At 38.6% G+C, this 25,694-nt stretch overlaps 1 protein-coding gene across 1 annotated transcript in view; it reads right to left on the bottom strand.

Annotated features, from left to right (window-relative positions):
* MALRD1 (MAM and LDL receptor class A domain containing 1) overlaps window positions 1-25,694 on the bottom strand; it is a 790,469-nt gene that overhangs the window by 17,530 nt on the left and 747,245 nt on the right. Inside the window, exons 38-39 of the mRNA XM_064590300.1 lie at window positions 20,451-20,527; window positions 20,261-20,357 (exon numbers count right to left, since the gene is read on the bottom strand). Coding sequence (XP_064446370.1) covers window positions 20,261-20,357; window positions 20,451-20,527 — 174 coding nt within the window. The remainder of the gene's footprint in view (window positions 1-20,260; window positions 20,358-20,450; window positions 20,528-25,694) is intronic.

Raw genomic sequence — 25,694 nt, forward strand, 5'->3', positions numbered from 1 at the left:
AGAAAGTTCAGGGCAGTATCTGTCATAAAGACGGACATCTAAATTAAATGGTCTAGTATGAGGACAGTATTGGATGTTCAATTTCTTCCATAGATTTTGAATACATATACTTGTAGGTTTTGGGAATCCTCTAAAGTTCGACATTAATATTCTAGGATTTAAGCTTCTGATTATGGATCCCATTCATGAGTCTGCAAAGGGTCATCATACATGTAGGCATCATTTGGTATTCCTTTATTTGCTTTCAGCCTCCACAGAATGAATGAAAATCGGTCAAGTGGATGGAGTTTCTTCAGGAATACCCAACAATAATATCCCAACATTTAGAGTCCTCTGTGAGGATTCTAGTATAAATAAATTCTGGAGCATTAAGGCAAGTAAAATATTGCTTTGGAATATAAAATGTCCAACATCGTATTGTAGATAGTTTGAAAATTCAATTTAATAGAATATTTATGAGATGAATTCCTACTTGCTATTTGTTGACTTTGGGAATATAAATATGAATAGAACAAAGATCCTGCCATCAAGAGGCTTCAGAGTCTGTTATGGGAGACATCAAACCAAAAGTCAGTGTGATGAGTGAAAAACAAGGCTGAGAACAAAGTGCTTTGGAAGCTCAGGAGTGGTTATTTCTGCCCAACGTGACCTGGGAAGATTCACAGAGGACACTGCTTTTATGGTTAGCCTTTGAAAGTCTTCTTTTATTATATTTTATTTCTATGGTAAAGGAAGAAGTAAACCCAGCATTTCTGGAAATTTCCCCTATATTCATTTGACCAATAAGTTCTTGGCCATTATAGTTTGGAAAGATGGCAGTTGGTATCACTCATTCTGTTTCATCTGCCCTACATGTTATGTAATGCACAGCAAACAGTGCTGTGCCTGCTTCCCAGAGATTCATCAACAAATGGAATTATGAGTGAGTTCCAGATATTGTTGTTTTTAATCATCAGTCTGTTGTTTGGTCAAGACTACCATACAGATAGATTTGCCAGGTGTCTAGTCTAATACTGAATTGTAATTTAGGAACTTTTACAAAAAAGGTAAGCAATTAACTATCGCAGGGAATTGTCATGCAAATATAAAGGTAGATCACTACCGGTCAGACTGAAGACACCCTAATATCTGAAGGTATAATGCAGTTACATGACAACCAGAGAACACTCAGGGCCTAAAGAACCAAGTTCAATATTCTGTTTGAATCATGCAGTTTTGGAACTGGGAGAAAACTTTAAAATAATGCAGAAGGTGTAACATGGGTTATAAGAAGGAGTAATTTAGGAACATAAACATTTTAACTTTGTAGTTATATTTTATATTATTAAAGGTAGAACAAAAGTATATGAATGGCACATCAAAACCATGCTTTCATGAATACCGTTTCTTAGGAGAAGGCTAAGAAAAAAGAAATCTATTTAAAGATAAATACATAAATAAAAGTAATAGTAAAAACACATAGGCCCTAAATTGTGGGGAGAGCCTATAAATGATAGAAGTTTGGGAAAGACTGAGTTCAACTTCCTCATTTTATACATAAGAAAATATAGAATATCAAAACAGTTTTCTTTCTATTGTCCAAACCCATCTTTCTTCCTGGGTTTTTGGATCTCTGTTAGTGGCATTATCAACTGTGCAACTGCCTAAGTACAATACCCTCAACTCAACTTTGACAATTTTTTTTCTCATCTATATTAAGGCATTCAACCACTATCCAGATTCAAGAATTTATAATCTCTCTTCTAAACCTCTTGAGTAGGCTTATGTCCTAAAAGATTAGATCTTTTCTAATCTGTTTTCATGCTCTGCCTTTGTGTGTGTGTGTGTGTGTGTGTGTGTGGTTTTGTTTTTTTTGTTTTGTTTTTTAAACACAGACATGATCTGGTCATTCTTCTGCTTAAAACACTTTCCTGGCTTTTATCATTAAGGCCCTAGCAGGAAATAGCTGACATACTCAAATTGGAAAATGGAATGTTTGATAATGTGAAAGTTTGCAAAGGTATGGCCAGAATGTAGAGGAACAGTAAGAGATGGTGCAGTAGACTGGGCCAGTCATCAGGCCTGTTATTACCCTAGGCTGGAAGGGGGAAGAAGAGGAATATAGGAGAAGGTAGCAGTAGTATGCAGAGGGGCTTTTAACAGTCCTGTCACTTCCAGCAGCCAGCTGGAACTTCACTGCAGGAGGTAGCTAGGGTTATGAATACCCAGCCCTTCTCTTTTTCCACCCTCAAGGTACCCCACTTTGGCCAAACATAACATAAATTCAGATGACAAGGGATCCCATTAATGCAACTGATAAAGGCCAAGTCTCCAGATCAACCTTCTCCTCTTCTCCATCCTGTTTAGTGGGAAAGAGTGGAGGGTGGACCTGAGGGGACAGACAGGAAATAGCCAGCACTCAGCTCTATTTTTTTCTTAAGTGAATTGAAATCTCCTGAGTAGGCATTCAAAATCCTAATCACCTCCCTACAATGTACTTTACAAAGTGTAATGTATTGTGTACCCTCCCATATTTTATAGCTGTGTTAGCCATTTTTGAAACTATGAGTATCCACATTTTATTTTTTTGAACCCCCTTTCCTCGTCTTTGTCTGGTTTCTTTGTCCTTTAAGTCCCTATACAAATGCTACCTCCCTTTTGTAGCCCTCTTCATCCATCCATGTGAATTGCTAGCTCCCTAGAATGCCTCCATGTGATGTTTCAAGACTTGCTTTGTGGGGCGCCTGGGTGGCTCAGTTGGTTGAGCGACTGCCTTCGGCTCAGGTCATGATCCTGGAGTCCCGGGATCGAGTCCCACATCGGGCTCCCTGCTCAGCAGGGAGTCTGCTTCTCCCTCTGACCCTCCTCCCTCTCATGCTCTCTGTCTCTCATTCTCTCTCTCTCTCAAATAAATAAATAAAAAATCTTAAAAAAAAAAAAAAAAAGACTTGCTTTGTGTATGACTCACCCCACTCAGATGAGAGATCTAGCTTCATGCAATCCCTGGCCACAGGGTAGGGAGTGGGACTCTTAGGAGAGGAGCAGAAACATAACTGTCTTGAGACAAATGTTCTTTTTCCTCTAAATACTCTATGGGCCTTTTCTGCCATTTCGGGACAAGAACACAAAGATTAGGATTAGGGGGAAAGTATCAGGGAACGGGTGGCGTAGGCTTCTCTTTAAAATAGAGAAGAGAGAGGAGGAGGAGGAATCACATGTGGTCCAATACCATTTCTAAGGGCAGGATTTTGAAACCCTGTTCTCAATTTCCCTTTTCTAGCTCAAAGCAGACATTTAGCAAGATTGACAGAGCATGTCTGCGATATACAAAGGGACTGAGACTGGGGAGTGAGGTTACTAGATTTTAACAGCTGTATTTCTTGTGGGCAAATGCACACAAATGGAGAGAGCAAAAGTTTGCCAGCATTATGAGACAACCTTGGTTCTTGTTGCTAGTGGTTGTTGTCTAAGTAAAGTACTCATTTCTGGAATTAGGGCAGGCTCACTAGTAACCCTGTAGCTGCAAAAGCAGCTGAGTGCCTTGAGACACAAAGTGAGTGAGGTTTTGGTTTTTGCTAAGGATAAATATTCATTGCTGGGCCCAAGTTAGGCCTATCCAGGGATCTTGAAGTAGAAAAAGTAGCTACACTTCTGCCTCCAAAGCTCCACATTATTACATAAGGTGTTTGCAGTGGCAAAGGGTCTGGTAGAGAGAATATAGTATTAGAGGGATAGTTAACTTTATTTGGGGGCCAGGGCCACCCATTCAAGCATCTCAAAAAAGAAGAACACCTGTAACTCCCATGGGGTTATAGGCAGCTGGTTCAGCTGTGGAGATCCTAATCACCTTCTTTCTTATCAGAAATATAAACACCAGTCATTCTCTTGATTATACTTTCCTTCCACTTTACCCCCAGAATATTTTGGTTTACATTTTTACTATTACACTCATCATAGTTAAACATATGTTATGAGTCAGAAAGCAGGGTATCAACTTATGTATTTTTGAGCTCTCTCAAGACTAGCACATAGGAAATCTTAAATGTTTGTGGAGTTGAATCATGAAGCATTCCCAAGATCACATTCAGGTCTTAAAATTTCCTACTCCACAATCTTTCCACTGTTGCACACACTTACAATCCTATGAAATTATTTAGAAATTTTCAGATGCAAACTTAAAAAAAATCCTCACAGGGACGTTATCTTATTTCTTAGCATAACTAAATGAAATATGATTATTTTAAACTTTTATTAAATTAACACAATCCTTCAGGAGTAACTGCCGCAGTGCAGCATAATAAATAGCCGTTTATTGCCTAGTTTTCCCCAGGCAAAGAAGATACCATCTAAAATAGAAAAGCAGTGGGTATTATATGGCTTCAGGTAAGGTAAGAATAAATAGTCCACTATTTATTTGTATCCTTTATTCTTCATTTCTAGGTATATGTTTGATGATCACATCTACTTTTGATTACTGAAACAACTCTAGAAGACTGCCATATTTGTTAACTTCCTCTAAAGTGTCAATCTGGTGGATTTGCGGCCGTGGAGAGAAGGGGTACTAGATACTTTTCAGAGACTTTTCATGATGACCTCCATTCCCACACTATAGTGCCTTGCTTGTATAGAGTCTCTGCAGCAATGTTTGCATATTGATCCTATGCCAAATCTCTCCCATAGGTGATTTGACCAGAAATGGGATTTTGACCCCCAAGTAGCCCAATCAGTAGGTTTTCTTTTGGAATAAGTAATGGGGACAAAAAGACAAAGATCTAATTTCTCCACATGCCTAAATGGGTAACTACCATTTTGTAGCACCATTTTGTTATAAAGATGGGAGTAGAGGAAATACATGTTCAGAGAATCACCAAACAGAGAAGCAAAAAGCAGCAGAGATGAGAGGCAGATGAAGAATACCACTGGGTCCAGCCCTTCCCAACCTCATTCATTGTTATCTTTGAGCTCTGGGAAATGTACATTTTTACACTAAATTCTTTATTTTGATTAAGCTAGCTTGAGATGCTTTCTTCCCCTCCAGTCGAAGAATCCTCACTAATATATATGGTAGCAAGTAGCTAACAGAAGGGTCACAGAATGTATAATAAAATCTAGGAAACAGATCTCTAAAAACAACTTTAAGAAGCTTATTGCTGTGCTTAGCATTGTCTGAGCATGCAGTGCTCCATCCTGTGGTTTTTAAAAAAAATAATAAAAGTTCCTCTTAAGTCACTGAAGGGCTTCTTATGCTACAGATCCTTTTTACAAAATCTAATGAAAGATCTTAAGATTTATTTAGAGAGAGTAACAAATTTCCTCCTTGCGTTAATTCCTGTATATTTCAATTTTGATATTATTTTCAGGGTGAATCAAAAGACTTAAAAATCTGATGTGCAACATTATTATTTAAATGTAACCTGTAGACATAAGCAATGTTTTTGGTGATGCTCCGAAGCAGTAATGGTCAATAAAGTATAGCTAGTCTTCAGTAGTCATGTAGTGGATACCGATTATGCATTCAGAGCTAGATACCGGGGACATGAGAAAAGGACTGGTTAATATGGAAATAGTTAAGTAATAATACTACATAATAGTGTTGTAACTGTCTTCCTGAGGACAGCATTCTGACAGCTCAGTGACTAAACCTGAAGGGAAGCCAGGATGTTTTTGCTTGGTATCAAAAATATGTGGGTTTGGATAGCTCTGTTAGGCAGCGGGTGTGGGAAACCATGTGTTTTGGGGGAATGGTGAGAAGTTTTCCAAAGAGTAGGGGGTGGAAGGGTGGGAATGGTGGAAAGTTAAACTTGGTGCAGTGGTCTTTGAACATTGCCATTTGAGTTTCCCTAAAATAATTTAGAAAAAAAACTATACCTCTCCTTTTATATTTTTAAGTTAACATCTAGAATTTTTATTGTAAATTTAGTGGTTGCAAAGGATATAATTTCTGAATTATGTGAGTTCCTTAAAATTATTGAATTTGTCTGCCATGAAATCTGACAAAAGTCAGTCCTGCTCTCCACTCAGATCAAACTTAATTTTCAGAAAAAGACTGACTTCATTGTTCAACTCAAATAGATATGTTAAAATGTGTCCCATGGCAATCATCTCAATTAATTTTCAAATTCTGAGTGGGAAAGGAGAGAGAGGGAGAGAGAGAGAGAAGTAACTTGGCAAAAGATTCCTCTCCTGCCTCCCCTTCAGTACATCTTAATTCAAGTATCTTAGTACATGAATCCCTTTTGGGGGGCTGTATTTGCAGATCATGCTTCTATTTGGCCCCCCGGGGGATATTCTGTCCTCTCCCTTATAATTTATTTTGATGAGATTGAGGATAGGTGTGAGATAAAGAGGATACCTGTGAAAGAAGAAATGAGAAAGGGGAAGCAGCAGGCCAGATGTACCTTTTTCAATGAGAAAAGTATGTTAAATTTTAATGTCTCCTTGAAACTACTTACGCTGCATACCTTTGAGAAGTTTCTGAGACCTAAGATAAGCATCCTGTAGTCAGGAGACCCCTGGTAGAGAGAATGGGGGCAGCTCAAGTTTTGGCTTATCTGGTTCCTTTGAGGGGCTCCTCTCCTCAGTCCCACAAATGAGAACTTATCATTGTGGCCTCTGGGGCAGGATGTGTAGTGAGCAATTCAGGAGATCATTAACAAGACTGAGAATACAGTCTTGAGTGATACTTGTGTTGGGCAGTAATAGGGAATAAAACCTTTTGAGATTTTAGAAGTCAGAAGAGAAAGTACTAGAGAGAGGGAAGTGGACAGGGAGGTAAATCAGAGGGTCACAGACAGAGATACTGTCTGGAACCTCAACTGTGGACCTTGCCTGCCTCTTCTAGGAAGTAGAGACTAACATTTGGGTACCTGATTGAGTGAGCTATTCCAAGAAGGTAATTTAAAAACATCGAAGTGCTTTTCTTCTTTTACAGTCCTTTTTTTCTACCATGTTCTATCAATCACCCCTCATTCTTGGTCCAGTTCACATATCTTGGGCAAATTCCATAGCTATATTATCACTTTTAATGATCAAAAGTTAGTTTTTAATGATTAAAAGGTAATCCAATCCACTTGAAAGATGCCAAGTATTATCAGATTCTAACCTCAATTTGTGTCCTGTTCCTTCCCCATTTCAGACTTGACATTTGACCATAACTACTGCTTAGGGTAAGGAAGAGGATGAGGGTCATGATGTGGCTTTGAAACATCCCCACCCCTTTTCTTGAGGCTTAACTCTGGTGTAGACAATGAGAAGAGGGGGAAATGGGTGGCTGGAATATTCCTACTGTCTAGTTAGCTATCATTAGTAGGGAGCCCCTCCTCCCACCTGTCACCGTTTGCACAATGCATTTGTATAGTTCTCACTTTTTTGGTGGACTTCTCCTATCCTGAACTCCATGGTAATAGTATATGAATTTTGTGTGTATGTGTAAATCAGCTTCATTGGGCCCCTTCTGTCATTAAATAGAAGAAAGGCAGCTATGTCAGCTTTCAGCTCAGTCTGGCCCCCAATGCCCTCTCCAGGAGAGGCATTGCCTCACTTAAACTAGCAGCTGCCTGAACAGCCATACAACTCCAATTTGTCTCTGTTCTCTGTGCTTCTTCAAATGCACTGAAGAAGGAAGCTTTAGGTTCTCTTCCATTCCTTTGGAGGATCATGCATAACTGGGATGCAGCTAAATCCCCACCGCCCTCTCCTGCCCTCTTACCCCAGTATATATACCCCTGGTATATTATACCACAGATCTTTTAAGGCCAGTAAATACAGAACACTCCCATGGCTATCTATTTTCAGAACAGTAAACCAAAAATTATCTTTATGTCTGTCTGAAAAAAAGGTACATGTGTTAAATACTCCTAAGACCTTTTTTTTTTTTTCCCCCTACACTTTGCTCTAATGAGCACCAGGAAGCAGATTTTGCAGATTTTTCACTTTTTTCTGGACATCACCAATCTGAACTGTTGATTCTCTTGGGGGCCTCCCATCATTTGGTGCTGAGTAGTGCTGGTGATGGTATATCCTTCCCCTTCTTCATTGGAAAGAGGTAAAATTTCTTATCATAAATACTGCACTACCCCAAAGACAATGACTCCAAGAATGCCTTTTCCTCTTTTCTTTCCAGACCTTTCCTTAGGGTAGACCAGAGAGATGAAAGATTGGGTGATGGCAGTATAAAGGGTTCTGCTTCCATTACAGCCCTCAGTGGGTTGTGTTTGATGACCCCAATTATTGGTAGTCTTCAACAGCTAGGAGCCTCTTAATTGAGGAATGTAGCCAGTTTCCCTCAGTTTCTTGTGAATCTTCTGCTAGAGGAGTTACTGTCACCTAAGAGTCCTGGTGTGTTCAGATAGGGTGATATAAGCAGTTATGTCTAAGCTTTTCATCTTAAATAATGAAGTTACCCTTTATTTCTGGGACCTCAAAGGTAGGTTCCAGAATATGGAAATGACAGATACTAATATCTTATATGTTAAAGTCAGTGAATCTAGAAAAAAATTCTATGTAGAACTCTAGGAAATGGTTGAAAGCATAGTATGGATCTGGATCTTGGACAGAATTTCAGTAAGAGAAAGATGTTTTGAAGCCATTAACATATAGACAGCATAAAACCTTGGAGATGAATGACCTCTCCCATGGAGAGTGTGTAGATGGGAAGGAAAGCAGGTATAGAGGGAAAGTATAAAATTGAAGGACAGAAATGAGAGAGAAAAAGAAGTGGCTGTCAGGCTGTGGTGTAATGCAAACAGCATTTGTCTGAGAGATCTCTCCATAGCCCCCATGGTACAGACTGTCCAACACAGATCTGCAGGAGTGAAATTTAGGGTTCTTTTTTAATATTCTCACTGGTTGTGTTAATATGACAACTTGTTCACATATTGTGATGATTAACTTTATGTGTCAACTTGGCTAGGCTATAATGCCCAATTGTTTACCCAACACTAGTCTAGATGTTGCCGTGAAGGTATTTTTAGGTATGATTAACATTTACAATCAGCCAAGTTTAAGTAAAGCAGATTCCTTCCATAATGTGGGTGGGCCTTTCAATCATTTAAAGGCTTTAACAGCAAAGATTGAGGTTTCCAGAGGAAGAAGGAATTCTGCCTCAGGCTACAGTGTAGAAATACTACCTTTGTTTCTAGCCTGATATATTTGCCTGGTGGATTTTGGACTCAACCCAGCACCATCAACTCTTGCTTGAATTTCCAACTTAGCATCCTGCCCTACAAGTTTCATTCTTGCCAGCCCCCACAATTATATGAGCCAATTCTTTAAAATCTCTATTTCAAAGATACTAATCTCTATTTCAATATATTAATATTTAAAATTATTATAATTAAAATTATTTCATTAATATTATGTATAACTTGTATAATTAATATTATATAAGTATGATGTAATATTTATAGAAATATGTTTATCTTAAGATATCTTCTATCAAAATGTATTAATATATTTATAAAATTTGTCAATATTCTATATTATATGTGTTAATATATTAAGATAAAGACATATATACACATACACATACACACACAGAGAAACAATAGAATATCTATCTAATCATTTCTCTAGAGAATCCTAATGTGTGCATTCTAGCACAAAATTGTATTTCACTTAGAAGCTTTGTGTGTATCTTTCTCACTAGATTACAAACTCCTTTAAATCCAGACTGCTTCTCATTCACGTTTGTATCCATATTGGTCTATTTCAAGCACATAAGAAATAATTAAAGAATTAATAGATGAGTAAGATCTTCTTGATAGTAATAGATTGAAGATGTCATTTTTTTTCCTGATGAAACCATAGATCCATAATAACTGCCTTAATTGATGATATCAAGATTGGTGTCTGCTAATTACCATGATTGCAGGCTGGCGATCTGAGAAGAATTCATCAAGTATACAAAAAATTGGCACCAAGGAAAATACAGTTATCCAGTATTCTGTGACACATTAGTATTGCTGTAGATCTAAATCTTTGATCATACATTTTGGCATGCAAGAGATGATTCATTTCTTTAATTTCTTAAAATGTCATTAAATCTTATTCTGAGCCCTTATCTTGCTTAGTTCATGGAAAAAATCATTTTCATTATTGGGGTGACCTGTATCCCATATGGGTAATAGGAAGATGGATATTGGGCAGGAAGCTCCCAGGATCCTGAATGGCAATGTAGATTGTAAGCTCTTCTTACTTTTTGTTATGTTTGGTTTTGGTTTTTAATTCAAATATGAAAAATATACAGTATTAAGTTTCAGGTATACAATATAATGATTCAAAAAATTCTACACATTTCTCAGTGCTCATCAAGGTAAGTGTACTCTTAATGCCCTTTATCTATTTCACCCATTCCCCACCCACCTCCCACTGACAACAATTAGTTTGTTCTCTATGTATGAGTCTTATTTCTTGGTCTCTTTTTTCTTTGTTTATAAAATTCCACATATGAGTGAAATCATATGGTATTTGTCTTTCTCTGACAGACTTATATCACTTAACATTATACCCTCTAGATCCATACATGTTACTGCAAATGGGAAGATTTATTTCTTCCTTATGGCTGAGAAATATTCCATTGTGTGTGTCACATCTTTTTTTTTTTTTTAAGATTTTATTTAGAGAGAGTGAGAGTGAGCATGAATGGGAGGGAGAGGGCGAAGGAGACAGAGAACATCCCAAGCAGACTCCACACTGAGTGCAAATCCCGACGTGGGACTTGAGCTCACAATCCTGAGATTATGACCTGAGCTGAATCAAGAGTCAGACGCTTAACTGATGGAACCACCCAGGTGCCCATATATCACATATTCTTTATTCATTCATCTATCATGGACACTTGAGATGCTTCCATAGTTTAGCTATTGTAAATAATGCTGCAGTAAACATAGAGATATGTATATCTTTTCAAATTAGTGTTTGTTTTCTTTGGATAAATGCTCACTAGTGGAATTACTATATCATAGGGTAATGCTATTTTTAATTTTTTGAGGAACCCCCATACTGTTTTCTACAGTGGCTGTACCAATTTGCATTAGCACCTACGGTGTATGAGGGTTCCTCATTCTCCACATCCTCCTCAACACTTGTTATTTCTTGTCTTTTTTTATTTTAGCTATTCTGCTAGGTGTGAGGTGATATCTCATTGTGGTTTTGATCTGCATTTCCCTGATGATTAGATGATGTTTACCATCTTTTCATGTGTCTGTTGGCCATCTGGATATCTCCTTTGGGAAAAAAGTCATGACCTGACACTGAGGTAAGATCCTCTGCCCATTTTTTTTTTTTAAAGATTTTATTTATTTATTCATGAGAGACAGAGAGAGAGAGAGAGGCAGAGGGAGAAGCAGGCTCCCAAGGAGCAGAGAGCCCGATGCGGGACTCGATCCCAGGACCCCGGGATCATGACCTGAGCTGAAGGCAGACGCTTAACCATCTAAGCCACCCAGGCGCCCTCCTCTGCCCATTTTTAACCAGATTATTTTTGGAAGTTGAGTTATAAAAGTTCTTGATATATTTTGGATGATAACTCCTTATCAGATGCATCATTTGCAAATATCTTCTCCCATTCAGTAGGTTACTTTATTGTTTTGTCAGTTATTTCCTTTGCAGTGCAAAAGCCTTTTTTATGAAACAATCCCAGTAGCTTAATTTTGCTTTTGTTTCTCTTGCCTGAGGAGACATATCCAGAAAAATGTGTCAAAAAAAGCACTGCCTGTATTTTCCTGTACAAAGTTGATGGCTTCAGGTCTCACACTTAGATCTTCAATCCACTTTGAGTTTATTTTTTTGTATGGTGTAAGAAAGTGGTCCAGGTTCATTCTTCTGCATGTAACTGTCCAGTTTTCCCAGCACCATTTATTGAAGAGACTTTTTCCAATTGCATATTCTTGTCTCCTTTGTTATAGATGAATTGACCATATAAGCATGGTTTATTTTTGGGCTCTCTATTCTGTTCTGCTGATCTATGTGCCAGTATCATACTGTTATGATTACTACAACTTTGTAGTATATCGTGAAATCTGGGGTTGTGATACTTCCAGTTTTCTTCTTTTTCAAGATGACTGTGGCTGTTGGGGTCTTTTGTGATGTCATATAAATTTTAGGATCATTCTAGTTCTGTTAAAAATGATGTTATTTTGAAAGTGATTGCTTTAAGTCTGTAGATTACTTTGGGTAGTATGGACATTTTAACAATGTTCTCTCAATTCATGAGCATGGAATATCATTCCATTTGTTTCTGTCATCTGTAATTTCATTCATGAATTTGTTAAGAGTTGTCAGAGTAAGGAAGTTCACCTTGGTTAAGTTCATTCTTGGTATTTTATTATTTTTGGTGCAATTGTAAATGGGATTGTTTTCTTAATTTCTCTTTCTGCTACTTCATTATTAGTGTATAGAAATTCAGTAGATTTCTGTATGTTAATTTTGTATCCTGTGACTTTACCAAATTCATTTATCAGTTTTAGTAGTTTTTTGAAGTATTTATGGTTTTCTATAGATAGTATTATGCCATCTGCAAATAGTGAAAGTTTTACTTCTTTGTTATGAATTTGGATGCCTGTATTTCTTTTCTTGTCTGATTGCTGTGGCTAGGGTTTCCAGTACTTTGTTGAATAAAATTGGTGAGAGTGGACATCCTTGTTTTATTCCTGGTCTTAGAGGACAAGCTCTCAGTTTTTCACCACAGAGTATGATGTTAACACTGTGTTTTTTTCATATATGGCCTGTATCATGTTGAGGTATGTTCCCTCTAAACCCATTACATTGAGAGTTTCTATCATGAATGGAATCATACTTTCTCAGATGATTTTTCTGCATTTATAGAGATGATCATATGGTTTTTATCCTTGCTCTTGTTAATGTGATAGATCACACTGATTGATTTGTAAATACTGAACCACTGTTATCTCTGAAATATATCCCACTGGATCATGGTGAATGATTTTTTTTTTTTTTTTTTTTTTTTTTTTTTTTTTTTTGTATAGGGACTGCACTTTATTCCTCCAGCGATGTGATGTGCTGTGGGAATCACAGTAAGAGCTACCTAGTCTCAGACATTTGGGAAATCTCAGAAAACTTACTTCCCAACACCAAACTTTAACAAATTACTCGCCAATAGGCAGAAACTCCTCTATAATATTAAGAGGAACACCTTAAGTTTACTGTATTGTTTCCTTGATTACTTCCTTTTTTTTTGTTATGCTCATCTTTTAAAAAAAATTTTATTGTTATGTTAATCATCATACATTACATCATTAGTTTTTGATGTAAGGTTCCATGATTCATTGTTTGTGCATAACACCCAGTGCTCCATGCAGAAAGTGCCCTCTTTAATACCCATCACCAGGCTAACCCATCCTCCCACCCCCCTCCCCTCTAGAACCCTGTTTGTTTTTCAGAGTCCATCGTCTCTCATGGTTCATCTCCCCTTCCGATTTCCCCCCCTTCATTCTTCCCCTCCTGCTATCTTCTTTTTTTTTTTTCTTAACATATATTGCATTATTTGTTTCAGAGGTACAGATCTGTGATTTAACAGTCTTGCACAATTCACAGCGCTCACCATAGCACATACCCTCCCCAATGTCTATCATCCAGCCATCCCATCCCTCCTACCCCCCCCACTCCAGCAACCCTCAGTTCATTTCCTGAGATTAAGAATTCCTCATATCAGGGGCACCTGGGTGGCTCAGATGGTTAAGCGCCTGCCTTCGGCTCAGGTCATGATCCCAGGGTCCTGGGATCGAGGCCCACATTGGGTTCCTGGCTCAATGAGGAGCCTGCTTCTCCCTCTCCCTCTGCCTCTCTCCTTGCTCATGCTTTCTCTCTCTCTGTGTCTCAAATGAATACATAAAATCTTTAAAAAAAAAAAAAGAATTCCTCATATCAGTGAGATCATATGATACTTGTCTTTCTCTGATAGAGTTATTTCACTCAGCATAACACCCTCCAGTTCCATCCATGTTGTTGCAAATGGCAAGATCTCATTCCTTTTGATGGCTGCATAATATTCCAGTGTGTGTGTGTGTGTGTGTGTGTGTGTGTGTGTACACACCACATCTTCTTTATCCATTCATCTGTCGATGGACATTTTGGCTCTTTCCACAGTTTGGCTATTGTGGATATTGCTGCTATAAACATTGGGGTGCATGTACCCCTTCGGATCCCTACATTTGTATCTTTGGGGTAAATACCCAGTAGTGCAATTGCTGGATCGTATGGTAGCTCTATTTTCAACTTTTTGAGGAACCTCCATACTGTTTTCCAGAGTGGTTGCACCAGCTTGCATTCCCACCAACAGTGTAGGAGCGTTCCCCTTTCTCCACATTCCCGCCAACATCTGTCATTTCCTGACTTTTTAATTTTAGCCTGAATGATTTTTTTAATGTATCAGATTTGATTTGCTAATATTTGTTGAGGATTTCTACAACTATGTTCATTACAGAGATTGGCCTGTAGTTTCCTTTTTTTTGTAGTGTCTTTATCTAGTCTTGGTATCAGGGTAATGCTGGCCTTGTCCAATGAATTTGGAATCTTTCCTTCATCTTATATTTTTTTGTAATAGTTTGAGAAGAGTAGGTATTAACTCTTCTTTAAATATTTGATAGAATTCACCTTTCAAGCCATCTCTTCCTGGACCTGTGTTTTTTGGGAGTTTTTTGATTACTGATACAAGTTCTTTTTTTTTTTTAATTAACATTTAATGTATTATTTGTTTCAGGGGAACAGGTCTGTGATTCATCAGTCTTACACAGTTTGCAGCACTCACCATAGCACATACCCTCCCCAGTGTCCATCACCTGGCCACCCTATCCCTCTCACCCCCCTCCACTCCAGCAACTCTGTTTCCTGAGATTAAGAGTCTCTTATGGTTTGTCTCCCTCTTTGGTTTTGTCTTGTTTCATTTTTCCCTCTCTTCCCCTATGATACTCTGTCTTGTTTCTCAAATTCCACTTATCAGTGAGATCATACAATAATTGTCTTTCTCTGATTGACTTATTTCGCTTAGATAATATCTTCTAGTTCCATCCACGTAGTTGCAAATGGCAAGATTTGGGGTTTTTTTGATGGCTGCATAATATTCCATTGTATACATATACCACATCTTATTTAATCATTCACCTGTTGATGGACATCTAGGCTCTTCCCATAGTTTGGCTATTGTGGACATTGCTGCTATAAACAATGGGGTGCATGTGCCCCTTTGGATCACTACATTTGTATCTTTGGGGTAAATACTCAGTAGTGCAATTGCTGGGTCATATGGTAGCTCTATTTTCCTTTTTGAGGAACCTCCATACTGTTTTCCAGAGCACCAGCTTGCATTCCCACCAATAGTGTAGGTGGGTTTCCCTTTCTCCACATCCTCGCCAACATCTGTCATTTCCTGACTTGTTAATTTTAGCCATTCTGACTGGTGTGAGGTGGTATCTCATTGAACTGATTCAATTTCATTGGTAGTATTCAGTCTGTTCAAATTTTGTATTTCTTCCTGATTCAGATTGGAAGGTTTTATGTTCCTAGGAATTTATCCATTTCTTCGAGGTTGAACAATTTGTTAGCATATAATTTTTCAAAATCTCTATTATTGTTTGTATTTCTGTGGTTTCAATGGGTATTTCTCCTCTTCATTTCTGATTTTATGTATTTGAGTCCTCTCTCTTACTGGATGAGTCTGGCTAAAGGTATATCAGTGTTGTTGATATTTTCAAAAAAATAGTACCTGGTTCATTGATCTGTTCTCTTATTTTTTTTTCAGTCTCTGTTTCATTTATTTCTGCTCTAATATTATTTTTTTCCTTCTGCTGGTTTGGGGCTTTGTTTTTCTTTTTCTTGGTCCTCTAGGTGTAAGGTTAGGTTGCTTATTTGAGATTTTTCTTCTTGAAGTGGACCTATATTGCTATAAACTTCCCTTTTAGAATAGCTTTTGCTGCATCTCAAAGATTTTTGGACCCATTTGCTGTTTAGAAGCGTGTCATTAGGCTCCATGTATTTGTGTTCTTTCCAGATTTTTTCTTGTGATCGATTTATACATTCATACTGTTGTGGTCAAAGAAGATGCATGATATGATTTCAGTTCTTTTGAATTTGCTGAGACTTGATTTGTAGCCTAACAATCTATTCTGGAGAATGTCCCATGTGCCCTTGGAAACAATGTGTATTCTGTTGTTTTTGAATGGGGTTCTCTGAATATATCTGTTAGATCCATTTAGTCCAATGTGTCATTCAAAGCCACTGTTTTCTTGTTGATATTCTGTCCGGATGATTTATCCATCGATGTAAGTTAGGTGTTAAAAGTCCCCTACTATTATTATATTAATGTCAGTTTATATTAATGTCAGTTTAATCCTTATTGTCTCTTAATAGTTTTTTTATGTATTAGGTGCTTCCATGTTGAGTGTGTAAATATTTACAATTGTTAATATTCTCTTGTTGGATTGTTCCCTTTATCACTGGGTAGTGTCCTTGTCTCTTGTTACCAGTCTTTGTTTAAGGTTTATTTTATCTGCTATTAAGTACTGTTACCCAGCTTTCTTTTTGCTTCATTTGCATGGTAAATGATTTTCCATCCTTTGCTTTCAATTCGCACGTGTCTTTAGGTGTGAAGTGATTCTCTTGTAGGCAGCTTATACATAAGTTTTGCTCTTTTATCTCAGTCACCCTGTGTCTTTTGATTGGAGTTTTTAGTTCATTTACATTCAAAGTAATTAGCAATAGGTATGTACTTACTGACATTTTGTTACTTGTTTTATTGTTTGGGTAGTTCTTCCCTGTTTCTTTCTTTTCTTGCTTTCTTCCATTGTGGTGTGCTAGCTTTCTTTAGTGATATACTTGAATTGCTTTCTTTTTATGTTTTTGCATATCTGTTACAGGTTTTTAATTTCTGGTTACCATTGGGTTGCTGTATAATATCCTATGCGTATAGAAATCTACATCAGTTGATGGTTGCTTAAGTTGGAACCCATTCTAAAAGCACAACATCTTTACCCCCCTCCATGTTTTATGTATATGATATCATACTTTGCATCCTTTTATTTTTTAATAACTTGCTAATGTTTAGTGATATAATTGATTTTACTGCTTTTGTGTTTTAACCTCTGTACTTGTGTTATATATGATTAATCTAGTATGTACATTTGTTTATTTTAAAGTTTATTTATTCTCTACACCCAGCTTGGGGCTTGAACTCACAACTCAGAGATCAAAAGTTGCATGCTCTTCTGACTGAGCCAGCCAGGTGCTCCAAATCTGGTAATTTTTATTATGTTTGTATTTGTGTATGAAAATTTTCTCTTTTCAAATTTATCTTCTGTTTATGACATTTTCTTTCCAATCAGACTCTGTTTTAACGTTTCTTGTATGACTGGTTTAGTGGTGATGAGCATTTTTAACATTTATTTGGGAACTCTTTATCAGCCCTTGTATTGTGAATGATAGCCTTGTTGGATACAGTATTCTTGGTTGTAGATTTTTTTCCCTTTCAGCATTTTCAACAGATCATGCCCTTCTCTTGCCTGCAAAGTTTCTGCTAAAAAAGAGGCTTTATGGGGTACCTGTCTTCTGTTCTCTTGTTGCTTTTGAAATTTTCTTTTTATCAATATTTTTTTTCCATTTTAATTATTATATGTCTTGGTGTGAACCTCCTTGGGTTGATTTTGTTGGGGGCTCTCTCTGCCCCTTGGATCTGGATTTCTGTTTCCTTTCCCAGATTAGGGAAATTTTCAGCTATTATTTCTTCAAATAAATTTTATGCCTCCTTTTCTCTCTCTTCTTCTTGGATTCCTATAATGTGAATGTTATTACACTTGATGATGTTGCTGAGTTCCTTTAACCTATTCTCAATTTTTCTTATTCTTTTTCTTTCTGCTGTTCAGCTGGTTGTTTTCCATTATTCTGTCCTCCAGGTCATTGATCTGTTCTTCTGCTTCCTCTTACTGTTCATTTCACCTAGTGTATTTTTAATTTCAGTTATTGAGGTCTTCATCTCTGGGTCTTTTTTTTTATGTTTTCTATCTCTTTGTTAAAGCCTCACTGAGATCCTCCACTCTTTTCTCTAGTCCAGTAAGTTCTTTATGATCATTACTTTGAGTTCTCTGTTAGGCATATTGCTTATCTCCTTTTCCTTTAGTTTTTTTGCTGTGATTTTGTCCTGTTCTCTCATTTGTGACCTATTGTTCTGTCTCATTTTGTTTATCTCTGTGTTTATTACTCTATAGTAGGAAAATCATTTATGTCTTCTGATTTAAAATTAGTGGCCTTACGAAGAAGACGTCCTGTGGTGCGTTTTAGAGCACTGCTCCCTCTTCACCAGAGCCTGTCGCTACAGAGTTGTTTCCTTTATGTATAGCATGCACCCTGTTGTGGCTGAGCCTTGTTTGTCTTCTGTCCAGTTGGCTACAAAGGCCCCCTTTCTCTATTCTGGGTAGGGTATGGTCCTTGTGCTGTTAAGGGGCCAATCTGTGGTTGCCTTGGGCTTTAAGTTGGTTCAGACCAAATGCCTGCCATCAGCCGGTTTGCTGGGGCTGTGGTAGCATCAAATTGTAGGACGTTCTTCCTGCATTGTTCCCTGAGAGGTTTTCATTGGTGAATGGGGTCTTCAGTGAGACCAAATATCTGCCCCCAGTCTGTTAGGGTTGCAGTGACCCTGAACTACAGGGCTTTTTCCTTGTGCTGCTCCCTGTGAGTTTTTTATTGGTGGGTGGTGGTGGCAGTCTGATCAGATGTCTGTCCCTAGTCCCCTGCTGGGGCTGCAGTGGAACTGGTGTATATGGTTATTTTCCCCTCTCCCCAGAGCAGGAGTCCCTTTGGAGTGGTGCTTTTCACTGTTGTAGTTGATTGCAGGATAATACTTGTCAGAAGCTGCGATGGAGGGACTCCTCCCCAGTGGAGCAGGTTGAATGGGATGGATCTGCTGTAGAATGCAGGGCATGTGGTGTTAGCAGGGTAGATGGGGAATGTTACTGGTTCCTAGCAGGGCTACTTGTAGAATGAGTTTTGACAGTCACTGCTTTGGAGTGGCTCCTGCCCAGTTGGGTGGGTATGATGGGGGCAGATCCATAGGAGAATTTCAGGTAGGGTATACAGTGTTAGCAAGCTAGATAATGAGTGCTCATGTTCATTCTTGAAGCTGTCTGGTTATCTAAGCTGGCAGGGAGGAGAAATGTCACCTGCCAGCTCTTATATTCTTGGATAAGTCTCCTAAAAATCCTTGCCCTTGCAGCATGCATTCTGAGATTAGTAAAGAAATCTACTTCATGCATGCCCCAAGTAATTTTCAGATTGCTGCTGCTTTGCTATATTTTGGCAGGGTTGTTTGTTATGTTCTATTTTTAAGGATGGGGACTCAGTTTTCTATTGCTGTCCAGCTCTTCCAGAGTACAACCTACTGATTTTTGAAGTACCCAGTTTTAAGCTCTGCTAGTTATAAAAACTCCAAAAGTTAAGCCCCACTTGTTTTCAGAGCCAAATATTACGGGGACTTGTTTTTCCAATGCAGGTCCCTCATGTCTGGGGTGCCTGGTGTGGGGTCTGTTCCTCTTCTGGCTTCATGATTGTGGTGTACCTCCTGTTTGTGGTTAATCATGTGGGAGTTTCGTTCTTGACTGTTTCTCTGTCCCTCCTGCCATTTTTGATGTGGCCACTGCTCTAGAATTAACTGTACAGAGCCTGTTCTGCCAGTCTTTGGGTCATTTTCTGGGTTAGTTGCCCTGATGTGGCTGTTATCTAGGTGTATCCATGGGAGGAGGTGAGCTTGGGATCCTCCTACTCCACTATCCTACCAGACTCTCTCCCTCCAGTAATTGGGGTCTTCTTAGTTTTGTATGAGTTCCTTTGGGTACAGCAGCTCCTGGTCTCTGTTCTGTATATCACCTAGAACCTGGGAGTCTTGACCTGAAACACTGATGTTTAGAGTTCACTTGGAAGGCCAAGAAAGCATTTCTTTTGCAGTTCTGTTGCCTTCCCCAGACACCACCAACACGTGGGACACTCATCCCCTTATGTCTTTTGATCTGTGGAGAATGCCACGTTCCCTTTCTTTTTGTCATCAAAACTCCTTTTAACATAATGTGAAAAGTAAACTTAAGGCTTTTTACTGAAAAAAGAAGAATGATTATTGTTAAGTAGCTCCTATATTCTGCCCAGAAAGAAATAAATCCACAAAGCAGAAACACTACAGTTACCTGCATGTAAATGCAGTGAAAGAAAAATCAAGCAAATGAAATGTTTCAGAAAATTGTTCTGCCACGGTATATTTTATTCAGCAATCAAAGGCATCACTTACCTGACTGGTACTTTTCTGTTTGCAAGAAAACACACAACTGCGATTATAGTATGAATCATCAGGAAAGCTAGTCCAATGCACAGGAGAGCCCATATATCTGGAATTTCAAACCAATTAAAAAGATGAATATGCAGTGAAAAACATTTAAAACTCCAAATTTAAACAATTATTTAGTCACAATGTCACCTACTATTAGTGTATGTGAAATCTTCAGGGGAAGTGTTAACCTTAATGTGGCATCGATTTCCTTTCCATCCTTGTCCACATCTGAAAATGAGATAAAATGTGATATTTAAATTTAAAAAAAGTAGAAACCTATTTTAGCAGCATTATAATGGAAAAAAATGATGAATGTCAAATAATGATACAAGGAATGTAGGTAACTTTGATAAGAAACCAAAAATATTAAACCAGAGCAGAAACAAAATTTTATTATTTTCATAATTGAGATGATTTTAAAAATATCACCTTCTTGGGCGCCTGGGTGGCTCAGTTGGTTAAGCGACTGCCTTCGGCTCAGGTCATGATCCTGGAGTCCCTGGATTGAGTCCCGCATCGGGCTCCCTGCTCAGCAGGGAGTCTGCTTCTCCCTCTGACCCTCCCCCCTCTCATGTGCTCTCTCTCATTCTCTCTCCCTCAAATAAATAAATAAAATCTTAAAAAAAAAATCACCTTCTTGATTTTATCTGTAAGGTGGGAACTTAGCTTTCACATGCTCTTTTCTTATTTTAAGTATTGATTTGATTTTTACCAATGTTCAGTCCAATATTACCTTATTGTTCATTTGTCTCAAAGCTAAAAACTAGTACTTTTTTCACTAGGGAACAGATTTTTTTCAATATTGATGGAAATATTAAAATTACAGATTTACATAAATCAGTATATTTATCACTATATCGGGATGATCCTTCAGGTACATAGATTTGAAACCAGGTTGTTAATAACCTCAATATTGGATATACCTGCAGTACTACTATGACTTAATTAACTTTGCTTTATTTAGGGATATCATAATGAAACCTAGAACACTGGGAGTAATTCCTTTGTGGGTGGCTTTCAGAACATTCAGAAATGGGGATTAGCTTCTACCTCAAAGGGAAATCAGGTTTATTTTTAAGCAGTAAATATGTCAGATTTTTTTCTGGTATAGTATGAGTTTGCATGTGAGTGTGAAAGCTTATGTATTCATAACTTTTTATCAGAAATAACAGGATACAAATTATTTTTATTTATGTTTGGTTGAATTCTCTGCCGAGTTCATAGTACATGCCACAAAATAGGATTAAATGGTAGCTTTTGAATGTGTATGCATTGAAGCTGTGTATTACAAGCAATGCTCCTTCAGTACACAGTTGTATTTTACCTCAATCTTTTTGAATTTGAAAATGTGAATGCTTAACAGCAATTTCTGCACAAAAGCAATAGCTTCCTTAAATATAAAAAGCTTAGTTTCAAGGTCCATAAGAATGCCACCTTTCAAGGACACCTGGGTGGCTTAGGAGGTTGGGTGTCTGACTCTTGGTTTCAGCTCAGGTCATGATCTCAGGGTCGTGGGATTGAGCCCTGCATTGGGCTCTCCGCTCAGCACAGGGTCTGCTTGTTCCTCTCCTTCTGCTCTTACCCCCATTTGTACTCTCTCTCTCAAGTAAATAAATAAAATAGGGGTGCCTGGGTGGCTCAGTCAAATACCTGCCTTTGGCTCAGCTGGTGATCTTAGGGTCCTGGGATGGAGCCCTGCATCAGGCTCCATGCTCAGCAGGGAGTCTGCTTCTCCCTCTCCCTATACAACTCCCCCACCTGTGCTTGCTCGCTCTCTCTTTCACATAAATAATCAAGAAAATAAAAACAAAAGAATGCCGTTTCTCCTTTTCAGAACTAGAACAAATAATAGCAAAATTTATATGGAACCACAAGAGACCCGGAATGGTCAAAACAGTCTTAAAAAAGAAAAACAAAGATTGTGGGGGGAAGATGGTGGAGGAGTAGGGAACCTATTCTAACCGGTCCCCGGAATTGAGCTGGATCTCTGCCAGACCACTCTGAACACACATGAAATCAGCCTGAGATGTAAGAAAGAAGATAGATCTGGATCTCTACAAACACAATATCGCAGGTGGTGGGTTTCTTGGTACGAAGTGGGGAGCCGTGATTCCGTGGGCAGATATTGGAGGTTAAATGGGAGGGTGAGGGAGCTGAGCCGTTGGGATCCTACACTGCCTGTGAGCGATAGCCTCCCATGCTGGGGACCAGGCACAGACTTGTAGACCGGTAGCAATGGGGAAAGAGACTTTAGGGCAGCCCAGAATGAAACGAGCAGCAGGGCCATACGTGCAAACTGGGGGCGGCTGGCGGTTTTAGAAGCACAAAGGGCAGAGATGTGCCCCAACCTGGAAGGCGAGGACTGGGAGCACTGCTGAGAGGTGCACAACTCAGGACGCTGCAGTTTATAGCAGCACAGACAGAAATGGAGACAGTGTGGCCTGGAGAGCTCACTAAAGAACAAACTGTGATCTCTCTGCTCTGAGGCAGAGGGTTGAAAATGGTCTCCTCTGCTCTGACTCTTGGAAGAGACAGTGGAAAGCCGCCAGGGAAAGCCACCAGAGAACAAAAGCCCCCAAAAAACGGTTTTCACTGAGCCCATCCCCCGCCACAAAGGGCAGGGCAACTCTGCCCAAACAGGGTAGCCTGAGTAACAATGCGGCAGGCCCCTTCACCAGAAGACAGGCTGGGAAAACAAGAGGACATCAACCCTAAGGTCCCTCTAAAACAGGTACATCTTGCTTGGTTTGTGGTCAATAATTTGGACTCTATACATTCCCTCAACCACCCCTCAACAGAATGACTAGGAGGAGGAAAACCCAAAATAGGAAAGACTCAGAGACTATTGACTTATGCCACAGACTTACAAATGGATTCAGATATAACCAAGATGTTGGAGATGGAATTTAGGCTAGCAATTGTGAAGACAATAACTAGAACAGAGAAATCAATTAATGACAACATAGAGTCTCTAAGGGCAGAAATGAAAGCTGAATTGGCAGAACTTAAAAATGCTATCAATGAGATCCAATCTAATCTAGATAGTCTAACAGGTAGGGTAAGTGAGGCAGAAGAATGAATTAGTGACCTAGAAGACCATTTAATAGACAAAAAGGGAAAAGAGGAGGCCAGGGAAAAAACAAGTCAGAATCCATGAAAATAGAATCAGAAATAAGTGACACCATGAAACATTCCAGTGTCAGAATTATTGGAATCCCTGAGGGGGGAGAGAAAGAGAGGGCAAGAAGATATATATGAGCAAATTGTAGCTGAGAACTTCTGTAATCTGGGGAATGAAACAAACATTCATGTCCTAGAGGCAGAGAGGACCCCTCCCAAGATCAAGGAAAACAGGCCAACACCCCAGCATGTAAGAGTAAAACTTGAAAATCTTAGAACCAAGGAAATCATCTTAAGGGCAGTTAGGGGGAAGAGATTCCTTACGTACAGAGGGAGGAACATCAGAATAACGTCAGACCTATCCCCAGAGACCTGGCAAGCCAGAAAGGCCTGGCAAGACATATTCAGGGTACTAAATGAGAAGAACATGCAGCCAAGAACACTTTATCCTGCAAGGCTGTCATTTAGAATGGATGGAGAGATGCAGAGCTTTCAAGACTGGCAGAAACTGAAAGAATATGTGACCACTAAGCCAGCCCTGCAAGAAATATTAAGGGGGGGTTCTATAAAAGGAGAAAGACCCCAAGAGTGATATACGACAGAAATTTACAGGGACAATCTATAAAAACAGCATCTTCACAGGCAACATGATGACAATTAATTCATATCTTTCAATAATCACTCTCCACGTGAATGGCCTAAACGCTCCCATAAAATGGCACAGGGTTGCGGATTGGATCAAAAGACAGGACCCATCCATATGCTGTCTACAAGAGACTCATTTTGAATCTACATACATCCAGACTGAAAGTGAAGGAATGGAGATCCTTCTTCCATGCCAGCAGACCTCAAAAGAAAGCTGGGGTAGCAATTCTTAGACAAATTAGACTTTAAAGACTGTAGTTAGAGACACAGAAGGACACTATATCATTCTTAAAGGGTCTATCCAACAAGAAGATCTAACAATCATAAATATGCCCCCAACATGGGAGCAGCCATCTAACTAAGGCAACTGTTAACCAAAATAGTCAGATTGATAACAAAACGTTAATTGTAGGGGACCTCAATACTCCACTCTCAGCGACAGACAGATCATCTAAGCAGAAAATCAACAAAGAAACAAGAGCTTTGAATGACACACTGGAGCAGATGGACCTCATAGATATATACAGAACATTCACCCTAAAACAACAGAATACTCATTCTTCTCGAGCACACATGGAACTTTCTCCAGAATAGGCCACATACTGGGTCACAAATCAGGTCTCAACCAATACCAAAAGATTGAGATTATTCCCTGCATATTCTCAGACCATAATGCTTTAAAACTGGAACTCAATCACAAGAAAAAAAATTGGAAGAAATTCAAACACTTGGAAGCTAAAGACCACTGTGTTCAAGAATGTTTGGGTCAACCAGGAAATGAAAGAAGAACTTAAACAATTCATGGAGACCAATGAGAATGAAAACACATCGGTCCAAAACCTATGGGATACTGCAAAGACAGTCCTAAGGGGGAAATACATAGCCATCCAAGCCTCACTCAAAAAAATAGAAAAATCCCAAATTCACCAACTAACTCTACACTTTAAAGAACTAGAGAAAAAGCAACAAACGATGCCTAAGCCATGCATTAGAAGAGAAATAATTAAGATTAGAGCAGATATCCAGATATCAATGAATTAAAAACCAGAAACAGTAGATCAGATCAACAAAACTAGAAGCTGGTTCTTTGAAAGAATTAATAAGAATGATATACCATTGGCCATACTTATCCAAAAGAAAAGAGAAAGGACCCAAATTAATAAAATTATGAATGAAAGGGGAGAGATCACGACTAACACCAAGGAAATAGAAATAATTATTAGAAATTATTATCAACAACTATATGCCAATAAGCTGAGCAACCTGGATGAAATGGATGCCTTCTTGGAAACCTATAAACTGCCAAGACTGAAACAGGAAGAAATTGACAACCTGAACAGGCCAATAACCTGTAACGAGATTGAAGCAGTGATCAGAAACCTCCCAAAAAACAGAGTCCAGGGCCTGATGGATTCTCTGGGAAATTCTACCAAACATTCATAGAAGAAATAATACCTATTCTACTGAAGCTGTTTCAAAAAATAGAAACAGAAGGAAATCTTCCAGACTCATTCTATGAGGCCAGCATTACCTTAATCCCCAAACCAGGCAAAGACCCCATCAAAAAGAATTTCATACCAATATCCCTGATGAATATGGATTCCAAAATCCTCAACAAAATCCTAGCTAA

The sequence above is a fragment of the Mirounga angustirostris genome, unplaced genomic scaffold (assembly GCF_029215605.1).
Source record: "Mirounga angustirostris isolate CCGP_5_RB_7025 unplaced genomic scaffold, mMirAng1.0.hap1 SCAF_5, whole genome shotgun sequence".
NCBI classification, from domain to species: domain Eukaryota; kingdom Metazoa; phylum Chordata; class Mammalia; order Carnivora; family Phocidae; genus Mirounga; species Mirounga angustirostris.